This window comes from Anopheles moucheti, chromosome 3 (genome assembly GCF_943734755.1).
Source record: "Anopheles moucheti chromosome 3, idAnoMoucSN_F20_07, whole genome shotgun sequence".
Classification (NCBI taxonomy): Eukaryota; Metazoa; Arthropoda; class Insecta; order Diptera; family Culicidae; genus Anopheles; species Anopheles moucheti.
In genome coordinates, this window is record NC_069141.1 from 45,581,814 (window position 1) to 45,608,932 (window position 27,119).

Consider the following 27,119-nt stretch of genomic DNA (forward strand, 5'->3'; position numbering starts at 1 on the left):
CCCGAGATTAGGTGGCAGTAGCTTCTCACTATTCACCACACTCTTCTTCTCAATAATCTCACTACTTCTCATTATTACCAATATGTTTGATAAGAACATGGGCAAGCTCGTAACACTTATTCAAGCTATGCAAATGGTTCATAAATTAATTTTCTGATTTTATTTTAGTTGCGCCGTAAATAATGATTGAACTGTCAAAACGGTACAACGATTATATTGATATATTGTCCGATGATCCTTGACTTCTTCTAACTAGTTCGTTTTTCCCGTATCCTCTTTCAGTGTGACGGTACGATTGAAAACTAATTGATCAGCTCTTGTGTCCGGATCAATGGAGAAGTAACCGATACGCTCGAATTGAAACTTATCGTAGACTTTACTATCGGTCACATACTTGTCGACATATCCACAAACGGTGCGAATTGTATCGGTGGCACAATCACTCAAAAACCCTCCGGGAACTTCATTGCTATCTTCGGGGTTTTTGTGTATGAACAATTTCTCATACAAACGTACTTCCACCGGAATTGGTTTGGATACCCAGTGTATGTATGCCTTCGGTTTTTCCGTAGCAGTGCATGGTTCAATTCGGCATATTAATTCCTCAACAGCGTTCGCTTTGCGCACAATGCTTTCCACTCGCAACATGGAGCCAATATACTTTAGTCCAACCGGTTGGCCTGGTGTCAAACGGCGGAATGATTTGTCTGCCTTTTCCATGAAATCCGATCGTTCTATATAAACTACGCGGTCGAACCATACCATGTGAGTTCCTTTTTCCGGTATGGTTGGAAAATCAGCCACCGAAAGCTGAATCGGTCCATCATGAGGATAATCGAGTATCGTAATCTTAAGTGGTTCCAGGACTGCCATTGTACGTGGTGCGGTCAAATTCAGCACATCTCTGGCAGATGCTTCGAGGGCTGCAGGATCAATGGACGTTTGTGCACCCGTAAGGCCCATCTGGGCGCAGAAATTATTTATCGCTTCGGCTGGATAACCCTTGCGTCGCAAAGCCGATAGAGTGAACAATCTTGGATCGTCCCAATCGTTCACAATATCTAAAAATGAAGGGGAAAGGGATAGAAATATAAATTAAGGGATCGTACCACCTATTGCATACTGTTCCAACCTTTTACTTACTTTCAGTAATCAGCTTATTAATTTTGCGCTTTGAAACAACAGTATAATTCACGTTGAGACGCGCATATTCCCACTGCACAGGGCAGTAGATGTTTAGTGCATTGCAGAGCCAGTAATAGGATGATCGTCTCGATTGGAATTCCTTCGTGCAGAGGGAATGGGTGATATCTTCCAGACTATCGCACAAGCAATGCGTGTAGTCGTACGTCGGATAGATACACCACTTCGTGCCGGTACGGTGATGTGGAATAAATTTGATCCTATAAGCTACTGGGTCCATTTTTCCCTCTTCCAGCGTAATTTTCATGCGTAGCGTCGCGGCTCCTTCGTCTATCTTTCCATTCTTCATGTCGTCAAAAAGCTGTAAGCTTTCCGCTATCGGGCGGTTACGCCACTTGGATGGCTCCGTATTGAATCCCTTCATTTGTTCGGCAGTTTGATGACACACGTACGCCATATCCTTTTCTATGAGCTGCACCGCAAAATCATACAGCTGTTGGAAGTAATCGGACGAGTAGGTAATTTTATACGGTTTGTACCCGAGCCATTCGACTATGTCTCGAATGCCTTTCACAAACTTGTCCTCTTCCTTTTCCGGATTGGTGTCGTCGTAGCGCAGAAAACATACGCCATCATTTGCTGCTGCGTAGGCAAAGTTTATGTTGATCGCTTTGGCGTGACCTATGTGAAGAATTCCGTTTGGTTCCGGTGGGAAGCGTGTGCGCACTTTGCCGCCAGTTCGATGCAGGTGTTCTTTTAATAAACGCTCCGTTTGAGGAGTAACAACATACCCATCCGTTTTAAAATTTTCACCCGGGCGATGGAAATCCACATTTCGCATCAGATCGACCATCGTTCTCGGTCCATCCGGTCGGCTAGTGTTAGTCACCGGTTCAACCGCAGATGTCGATTTTGGCGCATTAGCAACCGGGGGATCGCGTCGTTTTTTAGCCACTTTTTCTTCATCAGCCTCCGTTTTTGGACCTAGCAAGTCGAACATCTGAACATCAACTTCACTCTTCAGAGCCTTACCATCGACCCAGGGCAGAGCGGTACGAATTTCGATAAGCAATTTTCCGACATTAAACCGATAACGCTGTTGAACGATTTCATCTCGATGCTTGCCGATAGTTGTTTCAACAGCTCTTTCGATTTCTTCCGGCGTCACCACTACCCCGACACCACAGGCCACATCGAAATCAGCTTCGTTGAACGTGGCTTTCGTGACGTTAGCTAGCACATATTCTAGTGCCGTATCCACGCGCAAACTAGTGTCCAGATTGTTGTTCAGAATTTTTTTGACTAACAACTCCAAAAACTGAGCGCTCTGTGGCTTGATCTTCGAGCACGCCTGGAATAGAAGCGGTTTTTGGGCAGCAGTCAGCTCTACACCCGGCGGAACGTAGGAGAAGGCACGTGTAATCGTCGCGGTGAGAGTTCCATTTTTTAACGTTTCCTTCACCTTTTGCTCGTTCAGTCCGAGAGAAATTAGATGCTCCATGGTTGCAGGCTATGCACTGAGAAATAAATAATTAAATAATGTTGAAAGTTTAATGTATTTACATCAGAATAAAACTAAACGGTAAGCTAAAAATGGTATGTACCGCTCACACGTATGATGAAACAAATGACAGAGATTGGCAAACAAAGAGTTAGTGCATGACCCTTTATGCTTGACATTTAGTGAATCGAATTTTACTCAAATATATCTTATTTTATATTAAAAAATCTGTAATGAACTATTGCTGAATTAACATCTACGATCGATGAGCACAATATTGAATGCAGTTAAAAATTTACATCGACCAGTTGTTAACCTTTGTGCTTATAACCAATATCACCAGGGGTATGAAATTACCGCATGATCTTATTTCGTTATTGTTGATGTAAAAAACCGTGTTGGAGAATGATAAAATTTTTCGTTACTACATAAAAAACCATTTTCATCGAGCGTTTTGCACATTTTTCGATTTATTTTGGAACTTCGAAAACTAAATTCATTTCTTATCCTGACATTTCAAAATCAACAGTGTGTAGCCGCGACCTCATGAATGTTCCGGACGTCATATTTCAAGAAACAATAACAAATCAGCAAAAGGAGCAGGCATCGTGCTTAGCGAATGGTGTTATTTAATAACTGTGCCGGTAATTGAGTTTAGACATGTTTCCGATGTTAGTTCATGGTTTACGGTCCGCACTTCCTCGACAGTTGAGGTGTATGAATGCGGTAAGCTGCTTAACTACAATCGTTCTGCATGGCGTACTCATACTTGAAGTCTTTCCATGTTAATATTCTTACAGGCCCTGTTCCATTGTTCGACTGTCTGTAATGCCGAAGATGTGGTCAGTGTGCAAAAGGCTAAGATTAGCAAAGCAATGAAAGCTTACTTGGAGCGTGCTAAAGAACACGAAAGCTGTATGGAAACTGCGCGGTTAGAATATAAACTTGGAAAACGACATTTAGCCAACATGATGGGAGCGGACGTGGAAAACTTCACTCAGCAAGATATCGATCAGGCGGTGCAATATTTATTCCCATCCGGTTTGTACGATCCAGCGGCAAGACCCACAATGAAGCCACCGGAAGAATTCATTCCCAAAACGAAGGGAGCTGAATTCGATGAAACGGGCCGACCATTTCACACATTGTTCTACACGGGCAGGCCCAATTTCTTTCAACTACTGTTTGTAAGATATCGTATGATACGTACAATTAGTAAACGATGGATTTCAAACGAACGTACATTTTTTAGGACATTGTCGAAAACATTAACAAGATTAACGCGCTTGAAGATGCAACCAGACTAAAAGGCAAATCGTTGGATTCGGTGGGAAAGGCACTGTAAGTAATTGCAAACCGATATTGGTATGTTGATGGTTACTATACAGTATGTTGCATTACAGAGACACAACGGGCTCTGAGTGGTTGCCTAAAGAATTGTTGGAAAAAAAAATTGTTGAAACTATTTCTGACATTGAGTATGAAAACTTTGTCAGTGCTATGAATCGTCTTGTTAGCCATCCACTGTCTGAGCGTGTTAAAGGGTTTTTGATCGAATATAGGAAACCTCTAATTTCCAAGCTCGAAAACGATACTGTTCCTACCCCACTACATGATACCGACGGTCGACAGTACGTGACGATATATGGTAAGATTGTACTTAGTTGTGAGTTACATTGATCGATTGGAACGGTTAAACCAATTTTATTATTTCTCTTATTTTAGAGTGTCTTCGTAAAACTGCCCGTGCAGACGTGACTGTTAAATTTCCTGGTTCTGGAAAAATTGAGGTGAATGGACAGGATTTACGCAGTGTAGGAAATATACAACAACGTGAACAAGTGAGTGTGATTGTAGCATTTTAAATATTATTTATACTCTTTACGTCGTGTCAAAAATTGCAATAATTACCGTGGGGCCGCTTTCAAAACTTGCTTGGCTTTTTGTATAGCACATCACCTATTTTTGGGTGATATGGCCAGGCGGTAACCATTTTCATCTCCCAAATTCGCGTGATGTTGCGTTGAACGAGTTAATCAATTTACATCGTTAGTTATTGTAAAAAGTGGGTGGCTAAGTTGTTGTCATGATGATTAGATTGTGGCACAAAAATGAAATTAAGATGTAGTCAGTGTTTTCCAGCCCTGAAAAGATTTTACAAACATGGATGAAACTAGATTTCGTGAGCTGATTCATCATTACTTTTGTCACGTTTTTAATTTATTCATGAATATTGTCCTGACGTTTGAAGAAGGTGATCTTCTGTACGCTAAAAAAGTTTTTAACTAAATCCGATTTATTTCGGCTGGAGCCGATAACCGATTTTAACCTTTATTTCGGAAATGTGCCTGAGGAAAACAGAATTATCTGTATTCAGCAGAAATATGGCGCGTAATGTGCTGAAATCCTTTTTTATTAGAATCACAATTGTTTATTTGCGCAGAATTTTACATGTTTGTCATTTAAATCATTCGCTGCTGAAAGTGCTGTGAAGTTATCATGTTTGCTAGCTATATTTATAATGCATAGTGAAAATTCTTTTTGCAATCCTGTCTTGTACGATGGATAAAAGAAGATCTTACATGCAATTTAGAGGTAATACTAATGTCGATCGACGCTACACAATGATCCTTCGAACGTCTTCCTGTGATCAGCAACTTTGTTTCTGAATGATTTTCTTTAACAGTAACAGCCTTTATAAAACTGTTATCGAGTTTCCGCAATAATATTATAATTTTACTACATACTATGTAAAATCACATCTAGGTTGTTACTGTGGATCGAAAGTTGAAATCAGCTTTCATAACTGCATTTTGTCGCAACAAAAATCGATTAAAGTAAGCTTCAGGTTAGATCCTTCTACTGGACGGGGCTAGGATAACATTCTTGTCCAAGGTAAATCATTAATTCGATTGAATATTGTGTTTTGGACTTTTGCTCAACAATTGAAGCACCTGGCGCAATATTTGCTGATTCTCTTCTACCGAAGATCGCAGCTCGGCGATCTCCGTTGCAATGTTACCAATGTAGTCACTGTGTTCGTCTAGCTTATTGGTGAGACCATACAGTGTCGGTGTATCGTAGACGTATCCAAACTTTGCAGTATGATCACTATTTGCACACGATAGTCCTACACCTTCGTTAGGGGTTCGTCGATTGGTGGGTAAAGTGAAGCCACTATCAGAACGATCGAACAATTTAGGTCGCATCCCATTCATCGACGCTTTCTGTGGTTCGTAAGATAAATTACGACATGCCGTAGAGACATTTTTTCTAATGTAATGCTTCTTTTGCTTCGCCACTTCGTAAGCTGCCATCATAATGTCTCGCGGGAGTCTTGTTTCTCCGGGGTTGAGTGGTTTGACGCTCAGCACCACACGGTAAGCTTGTGGCGAAACGAGTGCTGTGTAGTACAGTAAATTGCGCAACCAGTTTGGTAGCCAACCGTTAAAGAGAGCCGATTCGATATAGGAAATCAGTTTCGTCTGACGCACTAATTTGGACAAGCCGGCCGTCTTTTTCAATCCTTGTATGTCATGCACAGCAATACCTATGAGCAGGTTCATCAGAATGACTGTGACAAACAGTAGAAACAATATAAAAGTAATCTGCGCACTGATCTCAAGCAGAAACGGAGGATCTTTACCATCGGGATCATTGATCAGTAGTTCAAGATCTTGTTCCCCCGTCATCATTACTAATACCGTGATAAATCCCATGAAAGGATTCGCGAACGAGGAGGAAGATGGAAAGATGACACAGAAACTGATCGTAAATCCTATCAACATACACGAATAGGCCATGAATAGTTTGGCAAATTCAACCTGCACCTTGGTGTACATGGCGACGTAAGCACCAAAAACGGGCAACTGCCCAATCATTAGCATCAGGTTGGTCCATCCAAGAAGTACGGCGAAGGCTCCGACATGGTTCTGCCATGTGTAGGTTCGCTTGGTGTAAATGTGCGAGATAACGAATACGCTCATTATGATGAACCATTCGATTGCATTTTCTGTCTGCGTGACATAGTGCTTCAGTGAGGAATACCCGGTAATGCCATAGATCTTGCGACAGATCTCAATGATTGTAATTGCCACTAGCACCATCCACTGCATTTCCATAACGAACGGATTGTTCCGCAACATGTCCCCAAAGATGGACTGCTTTTGGCATAGTTCCTGTTCCTGGATCGTTTCCTTCATGTCCTTGCTGCCATTGTAGCAGTTGTGTGCTAGCACCGTGAGTACGTACAGTGTTAAAAACAGCACAAATGTAAAACAAAACAGCAACCGAGCGATGTAGTATTTGCGTATTTTGTTCCATTTGATGTACAGGAAGGCCGAGCACAGTGGATGTTGCAGAAACTCCTTCTGTCCATCGTCCACAAACGTGTTCAGGTAGCTAATTTCCCTAGGATGGCAATGCTGCAGAATACTGCGAAAGTCAAGTTCCAGCTCTACCTCCCGGCTGGATGAATCTTGCGAATGCGTTAGCGTGATAGCTGCGTCCAGCTTGCATTGTATGACTCCGAGGGAGGCCGGCGTTTTACGGCTGATGATATTGAGAGCACTGGTTCCTTTGCGCGATTTCATCGTAACATCCGCACCGTGATACAGCAGTGTTTCGACACACGGGCCTAGTGCGTCCAGTGCCGCAAGATGCAGTGCCGTAAAACCATACACATCCCGTTGGTTGACATTGGCACCCCATGCGATGAGCGTTTCAAGCATCTCCACGGCAGTATCGGATTTGCTGACCGCAGCGTGCAGTGCCGTTCGTTGGTCGAAGTCGGCCATATTTGGATCACAGCCACCAAGTTTCAATAGTGCCTCGACGCAATCGGCACTTCCACTGCGGGCTGCCAGATGCAGCGGTGTAAAACCACGATGGTTCCGCGCACGGACATCGGCTCCGCGTGTTAGCAATTGGGTTACACAGTCCAAGTTACCTTCGTCAGCGGCAAGATGTAGCGCAGTCATCTGCTTGTCACCCTGCTGTATACGCACATTAGGATCTGCATCCGAACATTCCAGCAGCGCAGCGAGACACTGCGCATGGCCAAGATCAGCGGCCAGATGAATTGGGTTCGTGCCATTTCGCTCAAGTGCATTCACGTTCGAACCGTGGGCTATAAAGAATCGAAGACATTCGATTGCATTTGACCGTACGGCACAGTGTAAGAGAGATTCCTCGCAATGCTGCTTGTTTGTTGGCACGTTTATGCGAGCACCGTTTTTAATTAGCAACTCAGCGGCAGCTAGTGAGTTACCGAATGCGGCACAGTGAAGTGGAGTGTACCATTTGGGTTGCATGTTTACATCAAGCCCATGGTGAATCAGGAACGCACAGCATTCGGTACAATCGCTGAACGATGCGAGATGAAGCGCGGTCAAACCGTTCGAGTCGCAGAAGTTAATATCCGCCCCAAGCTGCACACACTGCTCTACGAGATGGAACTTTCGCAAAAAAGCCGCCCACAAAAAGCAGATATTTTTCTCGAACTGTTGTCCTCCGCTGGCTGAATTGTTGTTAGAAGAGCCAACCGCTGTCGTGGTGGTTGCAGGACCCAAGGAAGGTGGCATAGGTGTTGCGCACAGCAACTGTTCGATGATCGTGGCATCAAGTGTTGGTTCGAGTTCGAAGCTCTCGAGCAGTGTCACTCGGCCACCAGCAAGACGCATCTGCTCAGTAAGAGATACGCGAATGATGTCATTGCAGAGTTGCGCACTAGATTCGGAGTAACTTTCATCGTAGCTATCGTAAAGATTGGGGGCACCTTCGGCGGGCGGGGACGGTCCAACCTCCATATACTCGTAACTGTCAATGTGAGATTTACGTCCATTAGCTTGACCCGTTCCACTATGTGGTGTAGTTGTTTTGGTACTAGAATTAGTGACGGTAGAGGTTTCATTGGCCGATGCAGATTTGTTATGTTCATCAGCCGAAGAGGAACTGGTGCCTCCCGCCACATTGGGCGCAATGTTTTGCATAATCGTTGGTTTGCTGTTGGAATCATTGTGTAGACCGTTTTCGATCACTACAGGTTCTACTAAGGCGGCTTCTGGATCCATCGCTTGTGGCCTGGTATCCTTAGTAGTTGATGCATTAAATCTATAATTGCAAAATGGATGGGTAGATTAGAAATTTAATACTACTATCCTCTTTCAACAGTTTAACAATAGTATTTGTTTAGTAGAAGTCTTAGTTGAATGCTCTTAGGATCCTGCTATATAGCATGCTTAATAATTCTGAAAAAACTATTTTCAAAACAAACATTGCCACAAACAAACAGAAAATATCAAGCGTTAAAATGTGGCTGAAGTCACGTAAATTTTGATGTGTTTAATATTTCCACAAACTATTCCATGAGCGAAAAAAGAAAAGTGACTACTTACCTGGTAGCCAGGCGAGGAAATTTGATGGTACCATTCTCAATGCAGCTTACTGTCCGAAATATTCTAGGAGGTCGTACCGGTGGTGTCGAGGGTGGTGTACTATCACTATCTTTAAAGCCATAATTGTCCATTTTGTTCCTTCTGCCAGGTTAGAGTCCGGATGTAACTTTGTTGTGTGAGGTTTAATGTGCTTTGTTTAATCAGTTAGTTCAATTTGTTGAGCTCTATTGTTTTGGGTGCTACTATTGTTATTCTCGCCAGCTGTAAATAGTGATCGTGGGATGGCGTCGAAGCTAGAATACCCATACCCAGGTGGTGGTGGCGATTCATTCTGACTGTTCCATTTGTGGTTCTGGCGTGGAGAGAAGGTGTTTGATGCTGCTTGTTATTTTATTTTATCTTTTCAATCCCCTGTGAACCGTGTTCGGTTGGTAATGTCGCGGATGGACAACTATTGATCGGCCTGGCTGTTGCTGTTAGCTAGCGGGATAATGATCAGCACTACACCTGAAATGTAGCAACAGAAAAGAGACAAAAATTCCACGTTTATAGCCACCGCGAGCAACAGAGCACCAATATTAGTTGAAGGGGCAGATTGGTATACATAAAAACTGGATTTAAAAAAAAGAAATTGAAATGAATGAAAGGGTGGGAGACATAACGGAAGAAGAGACGAGCGATCTTGATTTTGTGCCGAGTTGTATTTGAAACGAGTTTTTGCACACACAAAAAACTCTCGTCGTTTTGGCTGGTGCCGTCATCGGATTCGGCGTTCGACGGAAAAGTTGAACAAAAAGTTTCGTATGATCAGAAGAAAAAAGCTCTGTAGCATTGGATCGTAAGGTATTTAGAGTATTTTCTAGCTTGGTAACAGCTAATTTTTTAATTTAGCGTACAGAACAGCATTACAGCGAAATCCCTGCGAAAGTCATTGTTTTCTGCCTGTTGCCAGTCCATTGATTGGTCTTGTAGAGTGTACAAAAAAATATGCATATTGTAATGACGCCATCCGGAACGCACTTAATGGAATATGTATATCAGAATCAATGCAAAATATGCTTTTTCATTGGAACGTAATGAATGGTTGCCGAGGGCGAGACTAAAATCCACTGAAATTGTTGCTAGTCAGCTCGTTCCGTGAATAAACTGTGGTTGTGCATGATTCGTGGTTGCTAGTGATGCTAGGAGATTTTTTGCTTTTTGCTTTGTCTATAGATAATATCAGCATATGTGGACAGTAATATTGCGGCAAAACTACAAAATATATGTGCAACCCAACACCAAAAACATCTTACAGTCACACGTCTCTTCTTGTGGGAATAGTCGTAAAAAGCGGTGATAAAATTTATGTATGATGAAGATCAACAATGGAAACAATCTATTTCGTTTGTGCACTGCTCAGATGCAGAAAGGAAGCGGTGACCGGGCGTGGAACAAAATCACAATCAATTTTTCTTATCACAGACACACACATACAGTCACACACGCGCATAATTTATAAATGCAATCACTTTAAAGCTGTGTCTTGCCTGACGGTACCACGAGCAGAGCACATTGTTAGTCTAACGCCGAATAAAGCTTAGCGCATGACAATACACCGATGAATCGATCATTAATTTTGGATACTGGCAGTCACATGGCAACATTAAATTAAAACTCAGCAGCAAAATTTTAAAACTTTACTACAAACAATGTAGTCACTACAAACTATATCATGATCAGCTAACAGCCTATGCAAAAAAAAACACACAAGAAAGCTTTTGATGGTCAGCAGCATAACACCTACCCAACCTGAACAAGGCAATAGGTTTGGAAAAATGATCACTAACCGTTCGCAAACATGCGACGATCGTGCACGGCGGCAACTGTCAGACTAGCGGATTCAAAATATTGCTGAGTGTCGTCTCGGCCCAGCCGTGCGATTGTCTGCCGCTGTGTTGATCGAGCTCCATAGAGGACAAACACAGCGGCAAACAGTAGCATGCCCTCACGGCATCATTCCATTGTACACGCAGTGAACGTACGTACCATGTTCTGAGATGAAGCATCTGATTTCTGACTTTTTCTTTCTGGATGATAACAATCCATACGGGGATGAAGCGTGTCGAAACAATCTAAACCGATCAAATAGAGATAAATGAATGGGAAGAGCAACGCGTGAGCGAGCAAGAGCAAATGTTTGATCGTGCTGGTGGATGCGTCGACCGCTCGATAGCATAGGTCTATAGAAACATTTTGAAAGTTTCGAAAGAACCAACACACTGGAAGAGATACTGTTCTCTTCGACGGGACATCTATTACGTTCGCAGGTGAAGCAGACATATGCATGTGGTCAACAGTGGTCGGCAAGCTGATTGAAAAGACACGAGACACGATGATGATCGTGATGATGATGATCATTGAGTTTCAAAGAGTTTGTGGTATCATACCAAAGCTGTGTTTTTTACGACGTTTCGCACTTTTTATACAACAGAAATAGGCTGTTCGGCTGGCTAGGGAAGTTGTTCATTCCAAAATTTGTTTCTGATACATACTGAACAAATGTGTAAATTCCATTACAAAGTTTACGTTTCTGAACCATAAGTAAGATTATTTTGAAACTCTATCATTGTGCTTTGAATTCGAAGTTTACTTTAAACTGAATATTGGGATACCCCCAATGAAGGTTATCATGTAATGCGCCATTCTTTACTAGACCGTTTACTCCGTCTTCAGGTAACTTGTTCCTCTACAGCTACAGTTCCGAATTCACGACACTGCAGCGCCACTCTCGATCCACGTTATGAGCTCTTTATTTTGCTCGAAACAGGTTGCTAATAAAATCTTTCATGGCTAACCATTCGTAACCTTTCGCTACTTTTTTTGGTAGGTTACTAGGCTAACTGTGAGTTCCTTCTCATTCTGCATGCGTATTCTGCAATGGTAATTCTGCAGCGCAGACTCCGTCTAGTCGAACTTGAAACTAATGTGGGAAAAAGTTTAAATATTCAGGCATTCAAAATATTTACAATAGCAAATAGAACGGTAGAGAGTTTAGAAGCAGATACAGTCGTACTAATCGAACATGAACATCGAAGATCATTCATGCACTTCCATTTCATCGGTCTCAAAGACGTAAACGACAGCATAAGCAGGTTGAAACTAACCAAAATAATATGATATTCTAGAAATCCTTACCGACCCTTTCTCTTTCTCTCTCTCTCTCTCTCTCTCTCTCTCTCTCTCGCTCTCTCTCTCTCTCTCTCTGCCTCTCTCGTTCTCTCTGCCTCTACTTGAAAACATTCAAGTTCCTATGCTATCATCTATGCTAATCTTCACCCGAGGTTTGAATTGTTTGTATTCACGATACGAGTTACCATAGAGACATCCAAGTTCTCATAAACCAAAAAAAAAACGAGTAGGCAAATCTCGGATTAAATATTGTAAAGCGACGAACCTGGATAATAGGTAAACATTTAGAAGGCAGTGGCAATCATATAAGCGCCATCATTTAAGTCGTTCGAAACATAACCTGTCTCGGATAAAACATTTATGGCAAACATTTATGTAAACCACAGTATTCATGTTGAGATGCGTGCAAGGTTGATGTTGACAGACTGCCTGTCATATTGCTATCTGCTGTGTATACCAGTTACTTAGTTGCGCGAGAAAAACGCCTTTAGAAGGAAATTTGGCTCCATATTTAAGGAAGATTAATTGGGCTGCTTTAATAATGTAATGTGCCTGCGCGCATTCTTTACTTTGCGTACATACTTTTTTTGGGTGTTAGGTTAGTTATGTATTGGTTAGGTTAGACATTCCTGTTTGGCGATCGTCCAGGCGATTCTCTCCTCACCCATTCTTGACTGTTATTGATACCAAATTTTAGATGATTTCTCCTATTTGTTTATCTACAGTTGTTATACAAATATCTTGTTTCAGAGAGGTTTATCTACACCTCTATTTTATCTACTGTTTTAGCCATAAAAACCTGAAAAAAGTTTCATATCCGAGTAGTTTCTGCACACGCGCGTTAAAAAAACGTTTCGTCCCTTTCGCTACTGTCGTCCTTTTTTATCGGAACCTTCAGCGCCACCTAGCGTTCGGTACCCGAAGCTCATTCGGTCGAGCTGGCTAGCTGATGACGGACTGTTTTAACTGCCGAATCGATCGACGTTCCAGAATCCATCCGAAGTTCTATGACAGTGATGTAGCAATACCTCGGGGTGGATCCAAAGCATCTAGAACAGGGGTTCTCAGACTTTTCAGATCGCGACCCGCATTGGTTAAAACTGCCGTAGATTGGGAGCGTGTTACACATTATCTATCGGGTAATTTACACAGATGTTGAGCTCAAGATGATTTTTTTTAAATTTATAGTATGTGATCTTACTAACTATTACCATAATGAATACTCGACCAGTTAAAAACGTTAATTAGTAAATTTTAAATTAGACATTTTCTTAAAATGGTAACAGCGTCGCGAGCTGCTCTGGAAGCTCTCAGGGCCGCATACGGACCGCTGGCCTTGGTTTGGAGTCGCCTGCTGTAGAAGAATAACACATCCACTTCCTACTCCTATTCAATACGTCCTCGTCGTACAGAACGGTAACGAACGTACAGGATTTATGTCTCTCAATAATCCGAGTATGGGTACATGGGGAAATCCAAACCCTGCATGGTTGCATGGTTAAATTGAGAGAGGGGGTAGATGATTGTCCATCATGACTCTATATCGGAACGTCTGTTCTCCATGCTAAAGCAGTTCCCTTCTGATTATTTAACCTGAGCTTCAGAAATGTGCACAGTCCGCACCTTGGAAGCACTGATGACGAAAAGGAGGAGGATGCAGCTGGAGTACAAGAACATTCGCAGCGCCTTGTACTAGCATGCACTTCGTTTCAGCTACACCTGGAGACTATACAGCAAACATTTTCCCAACGTTACGTCCATACGTTCTAATTGACGGAAGGCACTTCTCGGATATTATCGAGGTCAAAACTTACAGATTCGCAAACGTAGACTCGGTGCATTTCCTGGTCATGGTAAAGCTACGCCAGAACTTTCCGTGGTCAACAACCGACGGATTCAGTCCACTCCAAGTCGCGTGCTGATATTTCGTAGCGGTACGCAACTAAGGCCTATTTGCTCCTTAAACCGCAATGTACCGGGATGTGGAAGGAAATCTCCTGACAGACGAGCTGCAGGTAATCGAAAGGTGGAAATGTTACTTCGAAGGACACCTGACTAGGGCAGAACCAGAAGAAGCTAGCGCAAATGGCAGAACAGGTCAAGCTCAACAGCAATATTTGCATCAAAAATGGTGCAGACGACGAGGTGCCCAGCCATCTCTGCATGAGATTACCAAACGCTATCAAGTGAGTCAAGTAAAGTGAGTCAGTAATGGGTTCGCTACACCAGCTGATCGTGAGAATCTGGGAGTAGGAAGAACCTGGAGAGGAGGCTGGGTGTCACTCATCCAGTCTACAAAAATGGCCACAGGCTGGAATGCCCGAATTTTCGTGCCGTCACAGTCCTCAATGCAGCCTACAAGATCATGTTCCAGATCCTGTTCTGCAGATTCGCGCCCTTTTGCTATAACTTTTTTCGGCAACTATTGAGCTTTGACATTGAACTCCGGACGACCCAGCCCGTAAAGTCCTTTGAGGTCGGATGTACAAACGGTTGTAGCGCCAGATAATCATCGACTTGGATTTGTAGAGGCCAATCCACCACTGAGAGCGCCAAATCCCTGCATACTCACAATCACGTTCATCGACTTCAAGGCGGCTTACGATGTCATAGATCGGAAGAAGCTGATATTCCATTGGTTCTGCAGCCGAACTACATTCCATGGAAGTTGATCCGACTGTTAGCGGCCACCATAAACAGGATGCAGTGCAAGGTGAAAGTGTCGCAATTGCAATCGCTTGAATCTCACAGGGTCTCTCGTCTGAGGCAAGGCAACGGACTCTTCGGTCTAATGTTCAATATCGCCTTGGAAGGTGTCATACGAAGCACAGGACTCGACAACGACATCCGTGGCACGATTTTCTACCGGTCTCTCTAATTTCTTGGTCTCATGGATGACATTGACATCCTTGGCAAGACGACAATGAAATCGTGTGTGGTTTACTCAAATCTGAAGCAGCAAGAATTGAATTGAGAATCAATGCGACGAAGACGAAATTCCTGCTTGTCGAAAGCTCAGTGATAAGGCCCAATTTGGGAGGCAGCGTAGTAATTGACGGCGACAACCTCGAGGTGGTAGAGGAGTTCTGCTACCTCGAAACCATCTTTACTTCAGACAACGACATCATCAGGGTGTCCCGGTGACAATACAGGGGGATCGTACGTACACGGGTTTCACTAATTCAAATTCGTTGGCTGTTTCAGTTGATGCAAAACCTTTCGGAAATCGGAAGCCTTCCTGGACGCCTGCCTTCAGCCAGGAACCTAGTATCCTGCAGAAAAATTGTTGACCGGGCCATGCCTTGACGACTTGCCGACTGTGAGCGGGCCATTAAGAAAGAGTAAGAGAGATCCGCCTGATCGAGGCGGCTGGTTCGTTCTTCTTGGAGGCCTTTTTTTCAACAATTTTCCTGCTTTTGTAAAGTAATGAGATAGCAAGCCCTTGTTACACAGGAAAGTTTCGGATTGAATTTGATATGAACTGCATTTAACTGACTCCTTATATAAAAAAAATAATAAAAGTATTGTTCTGCTCATTGATCAAATTATTGCTTAAGTACTGTTCAGAGATCTCTCCGGCGTGCGCCAAAATCCACATTGACCCCGAATCGAGCGGGTGTGGATGTCCTTTACTAGGTTTACCACTTAGTCGATCACTCCTCTGTCACGAGGATAGATATCAGCCATTCGGCCACTTTGATGTGTTTTCACTCCATGGCTCTTCAAAAACGACCACCTCTATTTATGACTATACAACACATTATAGTGAACCATATAGGTCTTGTACTGAGTGCTGCCCTATTTTTCATATATTACGTACATTACGTTTCTTTCGAGTATATCATATTCAGTCAGATTGGAGCTTTCTTCATCATTCGTGGGCTTGTCTGGTGTTCCTCAAGGAAGTGCACTTAGTCCCATCCTTTTTGTTCTCTCTATCAATGATTGCATCAATGTTCTTCCGACTGATGGACACCTTCTTTTCGCTGACAACATAAAAATATTCCTGCCCGTAATTTCGTCTTCCGAATGACGATCTCTCCAACACTCGCTGAGTGATTTCTCTGTTTGTAGTTTGATTAATGGGTTGGTGCTCTGTCCCCCTAAATGCTGTTTTGTGTCTTTCGTTAGGCCTTCTGTCGGTCGGCTGTCCTGGGATAACTCTCTATGCGGCAAGCAGAGAATCTACCGTAAAAGATGTTGGGATTTCGCTCGATGAGTATCTCTCGTTCGAGTAGCACATTGATCATGTTGTGAATAAAGCGAATCGAGTATTGGGCTTCATCAACTGGTGATCATGGTCGCATGGCCTCGGAAATTCGAGACCCTTTATGTATGAAGGCACTGTATTGCTGGGTTCGTTCCGTTCTGGATTATGCTAGCGTAATTTGCAACGCTATGCAGAGACTAGAGAGGCAACAGAGAAAATATACGCGACTCACTGTTCGTAGATTTCTACAGGGATATTCCATCCCTATGCCCTCATATTCTCTCCGCTGCCGAATGTTGGGTTTAGTTGGCTTTAAATTCCGCTATTCGCACGCGCAGTCCTACTTAATCGCCCGTATCATTTCCTTGATTTCGACATTTTCTCTCTTTTTTCTTCATTACCTCTGTATGATCTTTCTCGTCGTCTTCGGGATAGACCTCCCATATTTATTCCTTTTCGCCATTCGGGTTACGACCAGAATGAATTCGTTCAATCTCCCCCCCCCCCCCCCCCACCCACACCATCACCACCACCCTCCCTGCGGCAGACAAGTTTAGACGCAAATAAATTAATGAATTCGTTCATCTCTTCAATTTTAATATTTATTTCATGCTATTTTTATATATCTATTTCATTTTTTTGGTTTTCGCCAGTGAAATGTAATTAACGAATAAATATTTCGCGCCATTTCAGGTTCTTTTTCCTCTGCTGTTTACTAACATGAGCGGAAGAGTTGATATTTCAGCCAACGTTTCCGGCGGCGGACCATCATCACAGGCAGGTGCTGTACGATGGGGTATTGCGATGGCGTTACGTAGTTTTGTGGATGCTGAGCAAATAGCTCGCATGCGAGTTGGTAATTATATTCGTTGGAGAAAAAAAAAACAATTTCTCCAGATTTGAATCATTAATCTATAATGATACTGTTTTCAGCTGGTCTATTGACTCGCGACTATCGTCGGCGAGAACGCAAGAAGCCGGGACAAGCAGGTGCACGCAGGAAATACACATGGAAAAAACGTTAAAAACAGGTGGTATTATAACTGTAGGTATATTAATATAGAATTTCAGAGGCAGTGGTGTGAATAAATTGCTCTAGTGCTTGTAGAAATCCCTGTAAGTGTTCAATAACTAGTGTTAAATTTAGTTTCGTTTGAATGTTGGTTAATTAATGTTTCATGATTGGAATCTGGCTATGTTGTAACCCATTTTCAACAGGAGATATAAGCTAGAGTTCAGCAAATACAAGTGGATGATACATGATGTTGAATATCGGCTACAAGATCCTATTCAAAGAAGTGTCAACTGAAAACTATCCAATATGATTCCGATACAAAAATTCAATCACAATTCAACTGGTGATTCTTTCTTCTCAATTCAATTCTTCTTCAAGATCTTGCTTCATCATGTTTGCTTGATCTTTTTTCATCTCTTCATTGATTTCAAAGCCGCATAGGACAGAAGAGCCAGGGTAAAACTTTATGTTGCTCAGAGTCTCGACCAAATTTTCCTGACTTATTAGATTGATAATGATGTCATCACTTGCCTAGTGGAGGTGTATGGAAAACTCTCAGGACCTTTAGCTACCGTCAAGAGTTTACGCTAAGGATATTTCATCATCTGCACGTCTGCTATAATACCTAAAGCTATGCAGTCGTTCGAAATGTCATTTATTTTCGGTTAACACCGACAACAACACGACAACCTGAGATCCTAGGTGTCAATCGGTCGTTCTACAGTCTTAATGAAACACTTGTGCGTTTGTTGCATCTTGTACTATATACCAGCTACACAGTTCCGGTACTCACAGATGTCTCAGAGATGTCAGATGCCTGTCCAATGATGGCGAAACTGCTACGAGAGAAAAATGCTCGGAAAGGCGCTTGGCTCCGGAAGAAGTTTACGAACTTTATAATTGAGGAGCCGTCACAATCGTACTATGCACTTACTATCACAAAACAAATTCAGATTCGCTAGGCACCGATGGGGATAAATGAGATTGATCTACAGACGAAAGCGTTTTGGGGCTTATTGCAGATTGCACATAACTACTACAACAAATAAGGATGCCAGGGTTTGTGTTTATTTTCGCAAAAAAGTGTAAAGCATATTTATTATGTGTAACGTTACAATTTTCGCTCTAAAATAGGTACCCTAAAATGATCTTATATCTATATCCCCATTACGTTAATGTGTCAAGTTAGTAAGTAGAGAATTAATCCATGTAAAATGGAGCTTCACTTTTCGTATTCGTTTGTTATCCATTTTATTCTGTATGGTTAGCTAAGGTTAAACCGCGTACCGCCACTTCAGAATCGAGGTTGAAATTTGCTTAGGTTCGGCATTAAGGTACGTGTTCGGAGGGTTTGAAAATTTTGGCCTTTCATAGAATCCTTTAGTGAATCTTGCTTGATCAGCTTGCCGGCGGGGCGAACATTTTTCACGACTGCATTTTGCTGCTGCTGCTGCTGCTGATCGGATGATTCCACAATGTCGATCACCTTTGAGTTGTTGCGATACTTATAGTACCAAAACTCAAACAGCAACGTAATGCATGCCATGCCAATACCGACAAATATGACGATGAACACGCCGCCAATGTTCTGTATCGATATGCCGTCTGATTGGTCGTCCGGTTTTTCGCATTTGTTTTGCACATCATCATTTTTCCACCATTGTTCCTTCAATTTTTCCAGCTCACGACGGTTCAACAGCATCAGTATGCTACAAGAAAATATCACAGCAAAACAGACAGGTAGTGTGAGTGAAGAATGGTTGATCCGATGTGATTGGAATTTGAAATATTGGAATCCCACACATACGCATTGTTAAACTGGTCTTTTAATGGTGATCCTTGCTGTACTGCAATCGCATACGGTTTGCGTGAAAATTCTTCTCCAACCATTTGTAAATCACAGTTCGTTAACACTTGGTAGCGAATGTCGGTAGCATCACCGAGGAAAGCAAATCCGGAGGCAGAAGTTGAATTTCGAATACGCTGTACGGCTTCTTCAAGACTGTTTGGTAAGCCTGCCTCGAGCATAGCTTGCCACATCTTGGTATATTTGTCGCTCACCGGATAGTCCCACACGGCCAGCTTTGATCGTTCGACCGCTGTCAGTGAATCATTAAGAGACATTTCCTTCCAGATTCTGCAAATACCCAATTTTACCATCAAACAACCAAACGTGGACATTGGACTAGGAAACATGATCCAGACGATTCGGATGATGTCTATGCATATATTCATACTTACTCGTAAAACTTAGCCTCAATATCGGCCATACGCTGGAAGTATGTCATTGCTGACGATCCGTTCAATGGCGCATACAAAATTTTGTACTGCTTGGACAAATCATCCAACGATTCCACCGGTGTGTCCAAACGGGACACCGTTAGAAAGGCTGCCAAATTAGCAGTGTATGAAGCAATGATGATAAACCTGTTGAATAGTATAACCTACAGTTAGTGGTTTATATAGTGATCGCGGCTACTTACCCAAACAACCACCAGGTGGCAGCTACTAAGCGTCCGGATAAATTTTTCGGTGCTTCACCACCGCCCTGTGGTGTGAGCGATGTCATGCAGAACCAGAGACACTCTTTTATATTGAACTCCCGCTTTTCGTCGTCGTTCTTATACTTTTCCCGGTTATTTTGGTAACTGTACGGGCTGTACCGATCAAAGACCCACATCAGAAAGCTGGTAAAGAAGTATGCAGCCAAAATGCAGAGCCACACGTTCGTTTCCAGCACAGTCAAGAACTTAAACAATGAGCTGGGCGTGCTGGGCAGCTGCATCATGATGCTAATGCCCACCAGATCGTAGTACGGGACGGTAAAATCGATAACCGTTTCGCGCTCAGCCATTACGGACATGGAACCGAGCCCAATATCGGCCTGTTTGTCGATCAGTTTGCGCACGATCCCATTCCATTCGCCGTTTTCATTCATATTGCCAAACTTGCCATCTTCAACTTCCCGAATTTCGTAGTCAAATTCCACTATTTCGGCGATTTTGTTCAGGAGATCGATGCAATACCCTTTGAATCCTTTGGGCGCTGTTGGGTCTCGCATGATAAATGGTGCTTGCTGCAAATGCACAAAACGATAACATTGTTGACATTGAGTGGAAACAGGATTGTAAAACAATGGTGAAGCACTTACCACAACCGTGTACACACGGTATACAACATCGGCAGTGAGATTTTTAATCTCCGCCTCATTCGCCACGTTGATCGGCGCATTAAGACTTGCTTCCCATGTGCCGAGATTGCGCGTGTTCACCGAAGCACCACCACGAATGGACACTGCATTGATATCCATATCAAACTTCATGTACGTGTTGCCGTTGAAGGGTATTTTTGCTCCCTTGGGTATTTCGAACGGTCCGAAAGTGGTTGGTTCGGTCACTTCGACAAACGCCGTTTTCAGATCGATGGTGTGGTTCGGTGTATTAGTACCGTCGTAATCTTCGCACGTAATGTATTTCATGTTCGACGGCCATGATCCGGACTGCAAAATGTTCCTAAATAGAGGTAATCACATGAACTTGGCATGATTGGATACGAATATAAATAGCAGCGTATATGCAGTCGCCTTACTTGATCGCTATCAACGCTCGTAGGGTTAGGTCAAAGTAGAAAAAGCCGGTGATTTGAGGTTCCTGTTTAAGGTTATATGTGGTACGAATACTGCCGAGTCGATCTTTGCTCGAACTGTCGGAAATCGGACGAAGGAACATAATCGTTGCATTCTCCACATTGCACGTGAGATCCTTTTGCTCTTGCGTTATCACGTGCCATGCAAAATTACGCTCAAAGTATTCGTTTTTCGCTGACTCTGTGCATAAAGATGAATGACAAACGTGAAATAGGATAATGATTTTTCTTTACATTGTTTCATGATTTACTTTTTTTACTTTTCATGAATAACTTTCTAACAATCTGTTGAAGCACGATTGTAAAATATTTCTTCAGCTTCAAACACTTACCCAACACTTGCTTAATTGATGTTAAGGAACCAAGCACAAAGAAATTATTAATATCCAAATTGCGAAGCTTTTCAATCTGGCTGGCCCTGTCGCGATCATCCGCAATGCTGGTGATAACATGGCGCGTGGGAATGTTTTGCAGTAAAGCTTTATATTTGTGATCCATTACGAATGTATTGTCGTACAGAATTGCAGCATTCGTAATGTTCATGTAGATGATGATTGATCGAATCACTTGTGGAATCATATCGGCCGGTGGCATAACCTAAACGTGAATACAACAGCGTAATGAATATTTCACGTGGAGTGAATAAACTTGGTGCAAACTAGTTAATAGACGATGAATATCAGCGTACTGACGAAAAATGGCCCAATGTTCACAAAAGACACGCATCAAACGTTATTGCTTACCTGCAACAAATAACCTCGTTTGGTAGGTGTCAAGTCTCTCCACTGACGCAAATCGCCCTCCTGCCCAAATGAGGCCGATACCGTCGGTATACCAAGAGCCAGGCTGAAGGATTTAACCGTTTCCGATGATACTCCGGTCAGCGTAGTGTCGAGCAGCAGATGCGGCGGTCGATTATCGTTCAAAGATTGGCCATACTTTGAACATACTATTGACATGGGTAAGAAAGAATTGACCATGCAGTTGGCAATGTTTTAGACACTCAAATAACTCAACGGAATGAAATTTCTTACGCGCTTGTAACAGGTCCTTCGAATCCGTACGGTTGCCTTCGACGTACATCATATCGACCGAAAGCCCTAATTGAGGATTCTTTTTCACGTAGTTTAGCGCAACTTCGACTGCTACATTAGCCAAATTGTTATCCACTTCATTGACGAACACTGTGGGAATGTTTTAAGTATGTATGTTTGAATACTTTTACTTTGTTGTTACGAAATGAGTGGTCAATCGTCAAATAAAAACGAAAAAGAATTTTATAAATCGCTGGTAGTTCTTACAAATGTTTATGTTTTGGGTAGTTTGTCCCACGATCGCCACTATTACATACGATACAATTTGCAACAAGATTAAGAATATCCACCGCCTTTCGACTCGGGGAGCCATGTTGATGGGGCGAGATGTGAACCACGGATGTACAGTGCGAATAGTACGATTGAAAATGAAACCCGTCAATAGTCAACCATTGGCCAAAGACCTACTGGCATTAAAAGCATTCCTATGCATTCGTGCGACATATAAAGGATCTGTTGTCGTGGTGCGTTACCGAGGAGATCCTAACCATTACAGTTCCAGTGCGATAGGGTATTGATTTGTATCACAAGTGCATGCGCAAATATATTGATTTGTAAGAAGATCGTTGTCACACGTGTACTTACGTGATTGCCAATGTATCTGTATTAATATAGACACATTAAATTGCCCCCTCCCCTTCACCATACTTGCTGAAATGACTAATTCATGTTTAAACATGACAGATTACAACTTCTATCACAATTGTTGGTACAACGAGGTAAAAGTGTAAAATTTGCATTGAAAACACCATTCGAATTTATACATGCCATGTTTTGCTGTTATGCTTTGTTAACAAATACTTTTTTTATTCGTATAAAAGAACAATAACAACACATGCTCCCGTCACATGTGAACACATTACTTACGCCAGTATTGTGCCAACTTGTGTATTTGTTCCACCAAGGCTGGCATGACGGCCGTTATTGAGATATCTAACAAATTCTGCAAATGCTGTACCGCCTCTTCATCGGACAGATCCAGTCGTAAATTGTCCTCTACCTTCTTCACCGACTTATCAGGTTCTAATGCAATGTCGGGAACGGACGCATCCACCATCAAACCGAAAAGGTTAAGCATTACATTGGCATGGCGACGCAGATGTAAGAATGCGGTGTAGCACAATTTGCGGAACGTGTTATAGTATTCTGAATTGATTCCGCCCATCGCCTCGACCATCTCCTTACTTAGCTTCATCGGTGGAGGCATTGGTTTGGGATCACGACCCAAAATATATCCGAAATCGATGTGGAACAGTTTCCCGCTCGATGTGAGCAGCAAATTGTCCAGGTGGCGATCACCGATTCCTGTACCAAAGAGAAGTGGACATTTATGTATTACATTTGGTAGTTGACTAGACACTCCCACACACACTTACCCAGCAGATATGTTATGACGCAGTAACCGGCACAGCTCTTAATATAGGTGTCCATTATCTCCGGTATGATGCCGAATGGGCCCGTTTCGCAAGGATTGAATTTACGGAAGTAGTTATGAATGCTACCTTCCGTGTTTAGCACTTCGGCCACCGTTACCGAATCAATATATTGCATAAACCCGTGCTTGGAGCTCGTGGCTAACACACGGTACGGCGTTAACTTTAGGTCGAGATTTTCTTTCTGCAGTAACTTATCCATCAGGGTAATCATTTGCAAAATCAGCTGATCCTGTCGAAGATCGTCTCCATGTTTAAAAATCGCTACGTAATCCTTTCCGGTAGTTGTGCGAAAGGTTAATCTAGAAGAACAATGACCACAAATGTTGTACACGACACAATCCATATATTCCGTAGCTAAACTTACTTTGACGGCATTAAGGCACTTTTGAACAAAGAAACCTTTTCTGCAGCAATGCCCGCTATCTGTACGCTGGGATCTAACGGGAACACTATCGGGCCGAAATTGTTGAAGTTGAACTTGGTAGTAGAGTTGGAAGAGCTCGATTCTGCCAGAAATTGTTGAAATTTCTCCGTTTTACGCTTCCTGTTGCCCGACTCTTTCGCCACTATTTTCACCAGTGTTACTAAACGATCGACAAAGTGCTGCTGCTCCTTTAGCTGTGCGTGGGTCGTTTTCATTTCTGGCGTCCCTTTTTAATTAACGGGACCAGAATAAAACAAAACATTGGATAAATTGTAGGAAAATACTTATAAAGGGATGACTTTGGGCATTACCTTTATACAAACGATTCAAAAACATACGTAGCACGTTGGAGTACATTTCGCTTATTTTCAGATCCTTCTTGCTGCTTCTTTCATCCTCACATTCAATCGATAGATACCAGTACAGATAATTGGCAAGCGTTGGATTTTTGCAGGCACGTTCGACAAGAAAATTGGCCAGATTATTCACATTACTGTTGTGATAGCGATTTTTGATTTCCTCTTCCACATTCGTATCAGATGTGCCTGCATATATCAGTTAAGTTGTAGTTTAGGGTGCATCATGTGAAAATACAACAAACATACCTGCATTATTTGCTTGTAGATCGTCAAACTGGGCTTCTGTAGATTCGTCATAGGATTGAAAAATTTCTCTTCCATCACTTGGAGTGCGAGCTGCTAGATTCTGTAATAAAATAGTTTTCTTTTGTTCAGAATCATATACCAAGTCTAAAAGCGTTTGCATGTTCCACCTACAGTTGGTTCATCGAATGGCTCATACTTTAAAGCTTGTACCAGTTGTAACAAATACAGCAGCAAATATTCATCGGAAGCTTCATTGAGACGTGTGATGGCGTACCTAAACGATTCAACGACAAGTTTAAACACAGTCACACCCTAAAATATTATTTATTCTATTACCATCTGACGACCGGATGACGGAATGTTGAATTCAACAGCTCAAGAGCATCCTCGACGTCCATCGGAGACCAGCTTTCGAGCAATGCGAGCGCCTGTCGAACCTCGGTAGCAGTTTCCCAGTTAACGCACTTTAAAAATTTCGTTAACGCTTTCTTGTGGCTGCTTAGATAGAAACGATATTTCCAAATGATGTCCTGCTCTTCGCTACTCAATGGATACGTGGAGGAATATCGATAAACAATCGCGTTTAGTGTATCTCGTACGCTGTAAAATAAAAAAAAAGATCTTACGCTTAGCTCACTGGCTTAGTAACACACTAAGAAAGAAAAGCATCACATACACAGCATTAGGCTTAACATCTCTATCCGATGTACCGGAACGGGCCGAACGGGAAAGTCTGTGGTGTTTCCGTTCAACAAGATTTTCCTAAAAAGTTACGTACGTTACCATGAACGTATGCGATTATTCTATGTTTCTACTAGAATCGTGGCCATAAACTCATACCTGATGAATTTCACAGTCCGGAACTACCACTATTTTTGGCTTCGGTATAAATGTAAGCATGGAATTGGAATTTTTCTCCAGATGTATTACGGAGTACTGTTGAAGAAGAGATCGATAAAAGTGTCACTTCAATTTACGGTATAAATAATACGATAAATACAAAACGTACCATTTTTTCATCGATGAACACTTGAGGAAATTCTACCATCAGATAAAGGAACTGGGAGTTGCGCTTCTCCATTTCATTTATAACTTCCAGTTCGCGAAACGTGAGACGATCGAGCCAATCGATCTGCAAATGAAACACACACAGGAACTTAATCAAACAATAGTTGCAAAACAATGAAAGCTTCAACTACCTTTTCCATCTGCCCGTTACGGTGCTTTTTTGCTAACTTTGATAATCGTTGCATTTGATTAACACCTGCATTGGAACACTTGCCAGGGGTTGTTGAATTGCTGGTTCCATCCGGTTCCATCTGTGGCCACACTTTTAAATCATACAAACCCTAAAAATATGGTTATTTTTTATTGAAATTGTAAATCATACGTTAAGAATTTGTACTGTTTACCTGACGAAAGAGGCCGTTCGTGCTGAAAAACGATATCGACGTCCCACCTACTACAGTCAACTGTTCTCTTCCTCCAGCACAATCGTAGATCGTCAGTCCAATCACTGCCGTGCGAGATATATCAGTGAACCGCAGGGGCAAGGTAACCCACTCGTTCCAGCTGTGAACAATTAGAGATAATTTTAATCTACCCTCTTAGTGGTACTACTATCCGTAACTCATATCTCATTATCCGTAACAAACCTCCAACGCGTAGAGAAGTGCTTATGGGATGTGCATACCGGCAGACCTACTGGTTCTCCGTTTTCAAAGATCTGTAATTTCACCTTCAAGGGTGGCGTTTTCTCTGTGTACATACCGGAGAATTTTAGCAACGGTTGCTCAATCAGCTTTTCGTACGAGTAACCAACATTTTCTCCTTCCAGGGTGCCTCTGTAAACGGAACGGATCATATGGGTCATTTGTATTATATGTCATCTGGGGTCAGCAAGAGATAATGCAAATGGGGGTAGTTTACATTTTGATCGCTATTCTTTGATGTAAAGAAGAGCTGCTAATGTATCTCAGCGAGCTTTCCATGTCTGTATGCCTTTCTCACTGTGGTACTGTGCAACGATTTCACTTCCTGGCCAATAGACTAACTTTCTACAATTGCTTCCACACACGGACTGCTTCTACAGAAAACATATTTTCACAACAATGTTCCTTCGTGAAATTGTGCCCCGATGACGTTTGATTTGTTTATGTTTGGTAAATCATCGAAAGGTTGGCTTATGGCGAAAAGCGAGCAAAATGTTTGCAGGGGTCGTCATCTAAAGCGAGTGCTCACACTCCGAAACACACGAATTTAGGGAAGCCACGGAAAAGTGGAAACTTTTTAGATCTCATTCAGACGTCCAAAAATTGTCTATACCAAGGTCTAAAATCTGGATTTTCGTTGGGTTGGGTTGGTTGAAAAAATGTTGAACAAAAAGTCGTAAAGTAAAAACTTCTAGTTTTAACAGCGCAAGCAAACAGTGACATTATCAGTGGCAAGTAGTAAGCCATTTTACTTTTTCGGATGACAAT

At 42.4% G+C, this 27,119-nt stretch overlaps 5 protein-coding genes across 6 annotated transcripts; 1 reads left to right on the top strand and 4 right to left on the bottom strand.

The window, feature by feature from the left end:
• Positions 1-143: 143 nt before the first annotated feature.
• Positions 144-2,849, bottom strand: LOC128300423 (probable glutamine--tRNA ligase). The gene is made up of 3 exons (XM_053036467.1): positions 2,748-2,849; positions 1,144-2,660; positions 144-1,061 (listed from the first exon to the last, which is right to left on the bottom strand). Exons 2-3 carry the CDS (start codon positions 2,642-2,644, stop codon positions 253-255), a joined length of 2,310 nt encoding a protein of 769 aa, XP_052892427.1. The 5' UTR covers positions 2,645-2,660; positions 2,748-2,849; the 3' UTR covers positions 144-252.
• A 388-nt stretch (positions 2,850-3,237) lies between these two features.
• Positions 3,238-24,899, top strand: LOC128300427 (28S ribosomal protein S9, mitochondrial). Of its 2 annotated transcripts, XM_053036474.1 has the most exons (8): positions 3,238-3,370; positions 3,445-3,831; positions 3,897-3,985; positions 4,048-4,292; positions 4,370-4,485; positions 17,114-17,276; positions 17,354-17,465; positions 24,813-24,899. In XM_053036474.1, the coding sequence occupies exons 1-7, from the start codon at positions 3,305-3,307 to the stop codon at positions 17,443-17,445; spliced, it is 1,158 nt and encodes a 385-aa protein (XP_052892434.1). In that variant the 5' UTR covers positions 3,238-3,304; the 3' UTR covers positions 17,446-17,465; positions 24,813-24,899. The 2 variants fall into 2 exon arrangements, with proteins under 2 accessions (XP_052892434.1, XP_052892433.1); XM_053036473.1 differs by lacking the exon at positions 24,813-24,899 and having other exon boundaries at positions 17,354-17,515.
• Positions 5,170-9,170, bottom strand: LOC128300420 (transient receptor potential channel pyrexia-like). Its single transcript, XM_053036463.1, has 2 exons — positions 9,040-9,170; positions 5,170-8,755 (listed from the first exon to the last, which is right to left on the bottom strand). The coding sequence occupies exons 1-2, from the start codon at positions 9,168-9,170 to the stop codon at positions 5,548-5,550; spliced, it is 3,339 nt and encodes a 1,112-aa protein (XP_052892423.1). The 3' UTR covers positions 5,170-5,547.
• On the bottom strand, positions 18,730-22,487 carry LOC128300421 (ionotropic receptor 25a). Its single transcript, XM_053036464.1, has 10 exons — positions 22,382-22,487; positions 22,115-22,264; positions 21,824-22,029; positions 21,413-21,677; positions 21,024-21,261; positions 20,587-20,947; positions 19,919-20,511; positions 19,677-19,862; positions 19,243-19,572; positions 18,730-19,144 (listed from the first exon to the last, which is right to left on the bottom strand). The coding sequence occupies exons 1-10, from the start codon at positions 22,485-22,487 to the stop codon at positions 18,730-18,732; spliced, it is 2,850 nt and encodes a 949-aa protein (XP_052892424.1).
• On the bottom strand, positions 22,955-26,820 carry LOC128300422 (phosphatidylinositol 3-kinase catalytic subunit type 3). Its single transcript, XM_053036465.1, has 14 exons — positions 26,569-26,820; positions 26,295-26,483; positions 26,052-26,211; positions 25,839-25,988; positions 25,649-25,771; positions 25,480-25,575; positions 25,316-25,401; positions 24,976-25,239; positions 24,811-24,913; positions 24,640-24,739; positions 24,346-24,579; positions 23,975-24,260; positions 23,551-23,909; positions 22,955-23,479 (listed from the first exon to the last, which is right to left on the bottom strand). Exons 1-14 carry the CDS (start codon positions 26,628-26,630, stop codon positions 23,034-23,036), a joined length of 2,658 nt encoding a protein of 885 aa, XP_052892425.1. The 5' UTR covers positions 26,631-26,820; the 3' UTR covers positions 22,955-23,033.
• Between the last annotated feature and the right edge of the window lie 299 nt (positions 26,821-27,119).

Coding starts and splice junctions, on each gene's coding strand:
- LOC128300423 (XM_053036467.1), bottom strand. CDS start 2,644: ATGGAGCATCTAATTTCTCTCGGACTGAACGAGCAAAAGGTGAAGGAA. Junction 1,062..1,143: donor TAATAAGCTGATTACTGAAA/GTAAGTAAAAGG, acceptor CTTCATTTTTAG/ATATTGTGAACGATTGGGAC.
- LOC128300427 (XM_053036474.1), top strand. CDS start 3,305: ATGTTTCCGATGTTAGTTCATGGTTTACGGTCCGCACTTCCTCGACAG. Junction 3,832..3,896: donor ATTTCTTTCAACTACTGTTT/GTAAGATATCGT, acceptor TACATTTTTTAG/GACATTGTCGAAAACATTAA. Junction 3,986..4,047: donor GATTCGGTGGGAAAGGCACT/GTAAGTAATTGC, acceptor GTTGCATTACAG/AGACACAACGGGCTCTGAGT.
- LOC128300420 (XM_053036463.1), bottom strand. CDS start 9,170: ATGGACAATTATGGCTTTAAAGATAGTGATAGTACACCACCCTCGACA. Junction 8,756..9,039: donor TTTCCTCGCCTGGCTACCAG/GTAAGTAGTCAC, acceptor TTGCAATTATAG/ATTTAATGCATCAACTACTA.
- LOC128300421 (XM_053036464.1), bottom strand. CDS start 22,487: ATGGCTCCCCGAGTCGAAAGGCGGTGGATATTCTTAATCTTGTTGCAA. Junction 21,262..21,412: donor ATCAATTAAGCAAGTGTTGG/GTAAGTGTTTGA, acceptor CTTTATGCACAG/AGTCAGCGAAAAACGAATAC. Junction 20,948..21,023: donor CGAGCGTTGATAGCGATCAA/GTAAGGCGACTG, acceptor ACCTCTATTTAG/GAACATTTTGCAGTCCGGAT.
- LOC128300422 (XM_053036465.1), bottom strand. CDS start 26,630: ATGGAAAGCTCGCTGAGATACATTAGCAGCTCTTCTTTACATCAAAGA. Junction 24,914..24,975: donor CGTCATCCGGTCGTCAGATG/GTAATAGAATAA, acceptor TGAATCGTTTAG/GTACGCCATCACACGTCTCA. Junction 24,580..24,639: donor TCTACAAGCAAATAATGCAG/GTATGTTTGTTG, acceptor TGATATATGCAG/GCACATCTGATACGAATGTG.